The 10,443-nt window shown below is 37.2% G+C and overlaps 1 protein-coding gene across 1 annotated transcript in view; it reads left to right on the plus strand.

The window, feature by feature from the left end:
* nlgn4xa (neuroligin 4 X-linked a) overlaps window positions 1–7,981 on the plus strand; it is a 71,419-nt gene extending 63,438 nt beyond the window's left edge. Inside the window, exon 6 of the mRNA XM_017426342.2 lies at window positions 6,419–7,981. Within this exon, the coding sequence (XP_017281831.1) occupies window positions 6,419–7,313 (895 nt within the window). The 3' untranslated portion in view covers window positions 7,314–7,981. The remainder of the gene's footprint in view (window positions 1–6,418) is intronic.
* Window positions 7,982–10,443: the final 2,462 nt, after the last annotated feature.

Raw genomic sequence — 10,443 nt, forward strand, 5'->3', positions numbered from 1 at the left:
CTATATGTCAGGAGGACAAATAACACCTTTTCTGTTCAAATTGCCAACCCGCCACAGTGGCGTGTGCGTTGATCAAATTCACCCGCCACTTCAAATATTTACCCGCATTTGGCCGGTGGCGGGGGCTAATTTCCACCCCTGACTCCAGGTAGCTGAAGGAGGCTCAGCCTCAGGGCTCATTAGAGTAACTCAGGGCTCCGTGAACAGTGTGCGGACCTGAGCACATGGTGGAGGCATTTATGCTTGGTGCTTACGTCAGTGCAGTTTCCTCCGAAAAGACAGGGGGCAGTACATTACATAACCAGTGGAAATACGGGGAAAAAAAAGAGCATATGGTTGTCACATCAAAAATGGCTGCAGATATTCAGAACAAAGAGCTGTTGTGTTTCTGGCTGTGACACAGAGAGGCTGTTTAAACTTAAAGCATTCAGTTTGGCTTTCATTGATTTATTTGCTTTACTTGAACTAGATGTCTATAAATTATATATAAATTTTTACCAACGGCCTAAGGTAAGCTATGACTTCATTTGCATTTGGATCGGACAGCAATCTGCCCTTCTGGGTCCCCTAAACTAAGCTATGACAAGGCCATGCTCTTATTTTGAAAAGTATTGTTGTCGGGGTTTTTTTTCTTCAATGAACCTTGAATAAAAATAATTCAAAGACCCATTAAACTGCAATAAAAGACTATTTATTTTCTGGAACTAGAGAGAGAGGATCACACTCAAGCACAAGCTTTTGCACAGTCCCCTCTGACATGAGAAAGTGTTTCATGTTCATGGATATAACCAATAGCTTCTTTAGCTTCCCCCTATCTGACATGAAATTGCTTCAAACATCCTGTGGCTAAGGCTCATCCTGCCTTGCCTATGGAGTGGTTACATGACAGAATGAGACATGCAAACTGTCCATCGTGTAATGGCCACTCCAAATAACAATTTATGGACAAATTAATTAAAATAAAGCATCTCCATGAGAGCCTTCATTTTTAAACTAAGTAAAAACCTCTTCCTGTTTGCCAGATCTTTTTTTGTTTAATTTTAGATACTAATTTATGCAGATACTTTTATTCAGTTCTTCTCAATCTAAACGTTTTACTTTTGACACAATTGTTAAAATTCAGCAATGATGGAATAATATATCAAAAAACCTAAATACTGTAATTTGAGATCCAGTTACTCACCAGATTCTGAGTTGCCATAGTGATTCCCGTTTTTACTGGGGAGCAGAGACGAAGGGGTCACACAGAGCCCCCTTCATCAAACAAACAGACAGAAACGCAAACTATAAATTGAGCCTCAAACAAACTGTTGCTCTGTGGAAACTAAAAGATATTTTTAAAAAATGCATCATTTTTATGTGTCCAGATTTTTTTTTTAGCTCTTTAGGCCTACATAAATGCTTCCCTTTTGCTTTTTGTCATCCTTTTTATCCTTAATGCCTTTTTTGCATTTAATTTTGCATTCCTTTTGTATTTTTGTCTCTTTATGCTCCTTTGTTTTTAATGTCTCCTTATGATATTTCCATCTTTCTGCTTTTTCTGGACATCCTTCTGTTCCTTGTGTCTTTTATGAATAAACTGAATTATGTAGGTCATATTAGTTAGGGTTATAGCTTCAATATTAGCCAAAACTTTACACAGATCTTGGAATTACAATATACAAAGTCACAATATTAAAATAGTGTATTTCTTACAGTGGCACAGTGGTAAGGGCTGTTGCCTTAAAGCAAGGTTGCAGGGTCGCCTCCTGACAAAAACTCATCTGGGACCTTTCTGTGTGGAGTTTGCATGTTATCCCTGTGCCCACTTGGGTGTACTCTGGTTTATTCCCACAGATCAAAAACGTTCATGTTAGGCTGATTAGTAACTCTAAATTACCTCTAGGTTTGAGTGAGGGTGTGAATGATTGTTTGTCTTTTTTGTTTCTATGTGGAGTCTGGTAAACAGGAAACATTATTACAAAAAAATAGAGTTTTCCAGTGAAGTGTCTTCAAAAGGTGGACGTTCTTCTGGGTCTTCTTAATTACAGCAACGATGTACAGATCAAACTAAATGACTTTACAGACATAAGTTATTCTTGAACAGTGAGAGTTCATTCAAAATAACAGTCTGTGCCGAATCGAGACTTCTGTCCCAATCAGTGAAATCCCCCAGTTCCTCTGGGGCTGCTTCTTTTTATAAACATTTACCACACCCAGTTGTAGAATAAAACACACACACGTCCCACTGGGACGGACCTTAACAGTATGGATTCAAGTACATTCAATTCCCTTTATGGTGATAAGCTGGGATCTTCAGACGTGCAACAAACAACTTTCCATATTCGTCTTCGTATAGTTGCCTTCGACAGCGTGAGCTTAGGAGAACATATTTCACTTCCCAAGAAGGGATTGTACCTGAAGATAATATCTCAAAATGGGAACTCATGCCCCATCGCCTGATGGCACAGATGTAGCCCAGTCACCTCACCAGTGGCTTTCAGTTCTTTCTACTCTACATTTGGCAATGACAACTTCCATTTTGAACTAAGGGTAAAGCTGCTCAGCTCAATCCTCCCTAAAAACATTTCATATTTGAGAAGGATTGGATGTTGGCAAAGATTTGATCCACATTACAGAGAGAGTGCTGAGCCAAACCCTTGGTTCTGTTCTGGGATATTGAACTGGATCACAGCACTGCTGTGTTTTGTGTTCAGTCAGAGGAATCTGACTCCTGCTGCATCATCAATGCTAACTTCAGAGTCCATTTGGATCTTTCCCCTGGTTTAGTGAAGTTCTTAACAAGGCATGAACCATGTCCAAGGAATGGAGGTCTTCTTGGAAGACAAAGCTGACCAAAGAGTTCTGGAACAAAGCAATTATAGTTTTTGGATGGTCCAGTTTTTGGCAAGAGTCCATTTAAATCTCCAAACACAGCAACAGTTTTCCACAGTGAAAAGGAGCGGGAGCCTCTTCGTAAGACTTTTTACACTGTAAAACAAATTTTAGCAATACATTGGTGAGACAATTTGAACTTATTTTATTTGGGTAGATTATAACAAAATGACTTTAGTGAAAATGACCTAAATGTAACAGCTAAATCATACCTAATTAAATTAGTTAAATTTCAACCAGTTTTCACACTTAGAATATCTGTTGTAGCTTAACTAATTTAAAGTTTACTCAGTTAAATTAAATAAATTCCTATCAATTATTGTGTGTCTTCTAAATCAGAAAAATACTTGATTTCATGTATTTGTTTGAAAGGGGACAAATGAATAAAACGCAGGACAATTCATGAATTAAAAAAGCCAAGAATTAGCCAAAAAGGCTATTTTTCATCTGTAGTCCCCTGTAGACACACAGCTAGCAAGAACATGAAACTGAACTAAACAGACTCTAACACATTAAAAGACAACAAAACATTCCAGCTAAGAAAATAGGAACAACGATACATATAAAAAAGGATAGTGGGGACCCATCATCTTTGAGAAAGAAATATGGCTAGAAAAAAATCCAAAATGATCATGATCGGCGATAACTTAAACTTCAGCCTTTTATAATTAATATAAATTTGAATGTGTTGCTTCCCACATTACCATATTTTATGGAAACCAAGTGGTACAGGCATCATATCATACTCTGTGATTTAAAAGTCATTGGGTCTTACTGTTTCATGTTTTTCCTGTGTTGAAACAATGGTCAACACATCCGAATCTGAGGATATTGTGGCAATCTGCCATCATCTCACCTGTTTGCTGCTCCTGTCTCTCTGATCGGTTGGCCTGTCAACCACACTCAGCTGCAGCTGATCTGGATCAACGAGCTAAGGGATCTTAAGGCAGTCAGCAGGAGCAGTTCTTCGCTGGAGCATCGTTTGCAACTGGTAAACAGTCTCGGCCAACTCCTGTTTCTCTTACCTGAGAAATATTGATTTGTTCTTTTTTTCTGCTCTGCACCTGTTTAGTTTCCTGGCTCCACCCGAGTCTGCTCCGACACCCGAGCTGCCTGCCTGAACCTATGAGACCCAACTGAAGTCTGATGAACCTCACTTACCTGAAAGCCTGTCTTCTGGAACCTGTTGGAAATACTTACCTGAGAGAATGGAACCTGGAACACTGCCTGCTCCTACTTACCTGGACACCCTTTCACCTGAGCACCTTGTAAATACTCACCTGAATGACCTGGGACTACACTACCAAACTAAACCTGTTACCTGCACTCGTAAGAACTCACCTGCCAGCTTCATAGTTCCTCATTGAACTTCCAGTTATTGAATCCTGAACTGAAACATTACCTTTCCCTTTCAGATCCCGACCTGTCACTTATTCTATTGTGTAAATAAATTCACTTACCTTAGTTTGGTCTCCTGTGTCCGTCCGTTCTCTGGGTTACTCACATTTGGCAACACCACAGAACCTGATAGATGTATGTTCTAGTTTGTTTCCTTGCAGACTGCTTCAGCTTTCTTTTGGTCTATATGAAATGAAAAAAATGGAGTTATCATTGCCATGAAGCATTGTTCTTAATTACTCTGCACGCTTATAGGGTTCACTATATGTCATACATAAGTTCATTCCTTTTTCTTCTTTTGATATTATGCTGAATGTGAAATATATTAGAAATCATTTTGAAAATCATAAATTAACAGCACTAAATCAGGTCTAAGTTATAAAAGTTAACTGTTGGTCAACTACAGTCATAAAATAAGTCTCATGTATACCTCGCTTATACAGTAATTACATTCGCATCATTTGGTGATTATCTATGTGGCCAAGAGTTTCACACAATGAGTTCGCAAAAAACTGTATGTTTGAGATATTAATCTCAATATACTGTTATTTTATTTTGCAGAGTGACACTAAATAAATCATTTAGCTTCAATGTTTTTCTTTGTAATTATGTAACAAAACTGTTAAGAGATTACCTTTGTTTGCTTGCTCTTGGTGTCCTCAAAATCTGAAGACATATCTGAAAGGTTACCAATAGGAGATATTTTGTCCTTCTCTCGAGAACAGATGTAGATTTGCAGCATTCTGATCTTGGTCTGCTCATACAGTTGGTTTACTATGCACTCAAGTGTAAAATATCTCCTGACTAAAATCATATATGTCAAAGAAAAAATTCTCCATTGAGCCTTTAGGAGAGTGTCCATTTGGAAATAACAAGGTTTTTTTTCCGATTTCCATCAGTTCCCCCATTGTAATATTTTTCTGGACAGTCAGATGTCTTGTTCCACCTCCATGCCTTGTTGCCTGGTGAAAATTACCGTTGTTAAAATGGAGCCATCCCATTTTGACCCGTCGGTTCTATTTTGCAGCATACCGATTACCAACACAAAGCTGTGCTGTGTCACATTTAGCAAATGATCTTTTATCAGTCAGTTTTTGTCATACTTGCTGCATGAGAGTCAACTTCACTCCTGGCATTTGGGAAGACTCCCTCCTTTGCTGACAAAGTGCTTTTACTGCAAGTCTGTCTCCATATTTCTCAATATATTGTGCCAGCTCCCTATCAGTCATTACATTTATGACTTTAACATCAATCTAAAACTGAAAAAAAAAACACAAAACATGAAAAAATTAGAAACATAACAAAATTCTCCAAAACATTAAATACTTAATTGAAGAGACAATATTTGAAACTGAATCCTGTGCTATTACTAAATCAAGTAATACACTGCAATAGAATACATAATATGGGAAAGAATTGATAAAACTCGTCATAAATGAAACAACTAACCTTGTCTTCCTTCAGTTTTTGGATGACATTATTAGTTGTATTTTGTGTTTTCAAAAAGTTGACAGCCATTGGCAGCCATCTTTGACATTAATGAAAAATAACTATCTGGTGCACACAAGATAGATTTTTTTTTTCAATATCCCTCTAGGGGTTCCGTTATACTGCAAAACAACAAATAAAAAAAACTGACAAAAGAGTGGAGGCGTTGGCGTGAGGCAATAATTTCTACACTGGAAGGTCCCTATGAGGACACTCTTGGAGTTCTGCACTTCAGTTTCTCTTGAAGTATGAAAAGTCCTAGCCAAAACAAACATTGTTCTTGACAGCTTGAGGGAAATAAACTAATTTGTAACAAGCTTAAGGAATTCAAGAAATTAAATGAATTAAATTTGAGCTCAATATGTGTAAGACTGACTGACTTATAGTCATGTTCATGTTGGCTAAGGTTGATTGACTGACGTTTAAGCAAACATCTATTTACTGTTAATGTTTTTTAATTCATTCCACTGAAATGTGACTTCTGATCTGGGTATAAATAAGACTTAATTTGGGTACGAGTTTGGCTCTGGAGCATGGTTTGCCATTTGGCAACCCTTATCTTAGAGTAATAAATTGTTTTCTATTATTTTTAAATATTCCATTTATTCATGCTTACCTAACCATCATCTTTTTTTGTTTGTTTCTTACTCTCTTTCAGGGATCCAAACCAGCCAGTTCCACAGGATACAAAATTCATTCATACAAAGCCCAACCGGTTTGAGGAGGTAGCCTGGACCAAGTACAACCCAAAAGACCAACTGTACCTTCACATAGGTCTCAAACCTCGAGTCCGGGACCACTACAGAGCTACAAAGGTGGCTTTTTGGCTTGAACTAGTTCCACATCTCCATGATATAAATGGGCTCTTTCAGTATGTATCCACTACCACCAAAATTCCACCACAGGACACTACCCCCTATCCTTACACGAAACGCTTTCCGGGTAAAAACAACTGGCCATCGACTACACGCCACCCAGGTGTTCCCTCAGTTAACACCAAACAAACCACAGACCAACACAAGAGTGGCAACCTGACCAATGAGTCTACCGTGGTCATTGAAACAAGGAGAGACTACTCCACTGAGCTAAGTGTCACCATTGCTGTAGGAGCTTCACTGCTCTTCCTCAACATCCTTGCATTTGCAGCACTCTACTACAAGAAGGACAAACGGCGTCACGACTCCAATCGGCGCGTTTCAACACCACAGCGCAATTCTGCTCAAACTAGCACTCCGTCTGTGGCCAATGACTTGGCCCACCTGCAGAGCGAAGAACAGATGTCATTACAGATGAAGCAGCAGCAGCTGGAGCATGAGCACCACCACGAGTGCGAGTCTCTACAGAGTCATGACATGTTACGACTCGCTTGTCCCCCCGACTACACCCTGACCCTGCGCCGGTCACCCGATGACATTCCACTGATGACACCCAGCACTATCACCATGATTCCCACCTCACTGGCTGGCATGCAGCCGTTGCACAACTTCAGCACTTTCAGTAGCAGCCAGAACAGTACCAACTTGCCTCATGGCCACTCTACAACACGGGTATAGCTCAACTGGGTCGGTACAGTGCCTGATTCCATCTGGTTCGACCCACACATAGCTAATACATGTGACTGGCTGTGGAAAGCACAGACTCCAAAGTCTAAGAAGATGTTATTTTGTTACCATGCCTTCTTAAAGAATATAAATCATAAACTTGTTCAAAGAATTCAGACTGAATGTTACTTTACAGAGTTTTTGTGGAGCAGAGCTTCACTAAAAAAGTTTTACTTAAAGAGAAAGCACGAATGACTGTTAATATTCTTATAAAGTTTTAAAACACAGGCAAAGAAGCTTTTTTTTTGCCCTAAAAATAAATAACTGTAGTTTGTCGAAAAGCAACAATGGACACTTCCTGCATCAGAAAACCACCCTTGGAACAGACTTCTCCTCTCCAACCTGAAATGTATTTATGAAAACTGAATAAAATGAAAAAGAAGAAAACAGTATATACAGTAGTAGTGAGGGAAAATATTAAAAGTAAAAAAAACAAAAATCCCCAATAAGAACTCCTACTATGTTGGCTGAGTATTACAGATTTCTTTAACTTGTGCTCTTGATTTATGTGTATGTAAATATATAAATTTTTTAATAATTATTGTAACCTGTGTTTTAGTAGTTTGTTTTAAAAATACCAAAATGCTGATTTTATCCCATCATAAAAGAGTTCCACCCTGTGTGCGTTGGTTTATGTTCACATATTACACATTGAATATTCTCACCCACCTCCCCTGCTGTCTCATGATGAAAATTGACAAAATTCAACATTCTCTTGACCAAATTTGGGACCATGTTGATTGCATCAAGCATCCTGTTCATAGAGTCCAGCATCATGTTGACTGGATCAGGCATCCAGTTGACCAAATTTGGCATCCTGTTGACATAATCCAGCATCCTGTTGACTAAATCTGATTTTCTATTGACAGGATAGGCTATCCTCTTGACCCAATCTGGAATCTTTTTAATTGGATCCTGCATCCTGTAGACTAAATCCTGTTATCCTGTTCATTGGATCTGTTATGCTATTGACTGGATCTGGGATTTTGTTAACTGAATCTGGAATCCTTTTGACTAGATCAAGCATCCAGTTGACCAAATTCAGCATCATGGTGACAGAGTCCAACATCATTCTGACATTTATCCTACCGACATCCAGTTGATTGAATACTTTTGACCAGATCTATTATCCTGTTGACTGAGTTCTGCATCATGTTGACATAATGTAGCTGGATCTGCTTCCCTGTGGACCGGATCTGTTAATCTGTTGACTGAATCTGACATCCTGTTTGTCCTTTTGACCAGATCTGTCATCCTGCTGATCAGATATGTTACTCTATTTACTCGATTTGTCATCCTGTTGATTAGATTTGTTATCCAATTTACCAGATTTGTCATCTTGTAGACTGAATCTGTTATCCTGTTGACTGAATTTGGCACCCTGTTGACATGATACATCATCCCAATCTGTTTTAATTCGTTTTCTTAAGAGCTTTTTTCTGTCTTTCGATCTCAGCTCTGCTCAAACTTACAACGTAACTAGCAATGTATTTTCTACAAATAAATAAAAGCAGTGAAGTTTTGTTTTAATTAGTTGTTTGTAAAACTGTATGGGTTATATTTCAAATTGTCATAAGCTAGCAATATATAAAATATTGTGCTAGATTTGTGACATTTAGGTTTACAAAAGCAATTAAACAAGTGACAAAATCCTAACTAACATTTAATTCTTCTTCAATTTTGCTTCCTATTACAAAAACTGGAAATACAATCAAAAAAATTTAAGCTACATTTATAAATTCCATTAAAAAAGATATATTCTTGTCATTCGGTCCCAAAGAAGTGGACATAACAAGGTTTTTTAAAGTCCTTTTGTTGTCATATTTATTTGGAGTTTTGCCTTAAACGAATATAGACATATTTCTGGCTGGATCCCTGTATAAACTTTTTTCTGCAGCATTTTTAATTAAATGTAACAATATTTTGTAAAATAAAAATAAAATTATAAAAAAACAAATAAAGCAGGGAAAAAAACTGTTTGTTGGTGTTGAATGTGGCATATGTTTGTGTGCACACCTTTTTTACAGAATCTGGAAACCTGTAGATGACAGCTAAACTCTTCTCTGTAGCCAGGACTTCAACATAGCTGACAGGTAAAATACGTAGCAGTGTAATGCTTTTAATTCTTTAAACTTTTCCAATCTCAAAAATTGAGGCTCATATGAACACTATTTTATGAACCTTTATCAAATTTTGGCCTTCCTTCAGCATGGGCAATGAACATCATTCAAATCAAAATTAGAGATATTGCTTTTTTTTGTAAAAGTGTAATGTGAATGCTTAGAGCTGAACAACTGTTGAAATTTGCTGGAAAAACAAAAACAGTAACTAAAACTAGCAAAATGGAATCTTAAAATAAAATGAGTAAAGCAGTAGCTAAAATTAGTGCAACAAATCTTTGGTAAAATTAGCAAAACCATAGCTAAAATGAGCAAAGGAAATGCTTCTGTATGCAGAAGTGCAAAAAACACACAGAAGAAACTACAAGCAAAGAAACAATAGTGTACTGACTCAACATTCACACAACTGCAACTCCATCTTGTGTTAAAAACACGAGAATTTGAGCTGGACTGACCTGACATTGCGGATCACTGAATAGCAATAGCAAACTTTCCACCAAAATGCTACGTAAGTCTGTGACGTTTTGACTAGACATAACATCTGTGATGTCATTCTGACTAGTCAAAATGTTAATTCACGATATCTCAAATAGAAAAGCTGTGTAATTAAAGATATCTCTAATTCATTTGGAGATATCTTAAATGGACTAGTTAAAATTAGAATTCAAGATATCTGTAATTTAGTTTTGCCTGGTCATCATTTGGTTTTAAGATTTCTATAATTTAATTTTCACTCGTCTAAACTACATTTTTCCTATCTAAAATACATTTAAGATATCTTGAATGATGATGTCATTCAAGATATCTTTAATTAGAATTATGACTAGTCAAAATTAAAATTGAGATATCTTGAATTTACTTTATTACTAGTCATAATTTCATTGCAGATATCTGTAAGATTAGTTTAATATAGTCAGTAATTCATTGCAGATATCTTGAATTGAAGACTCCATAGAACTCAA

This window comes from Kryptolebias marmoratus, linkage group LG1 (assembly GCF_001649575.2).
Source record: "Kryptolebias marmoratus isolate JLee-2015 linkage group LG1, ASM164957v2, whole genome shotgun sequence".
Classification (NCBI taxonomy): domain Eukaryota; kingdom Metazoa; phylum Chordata; class Actinopteri; order Cyprinodontiformes; family Rivulidae; genus Kryptolebias; species Kryptolebias marmoratus.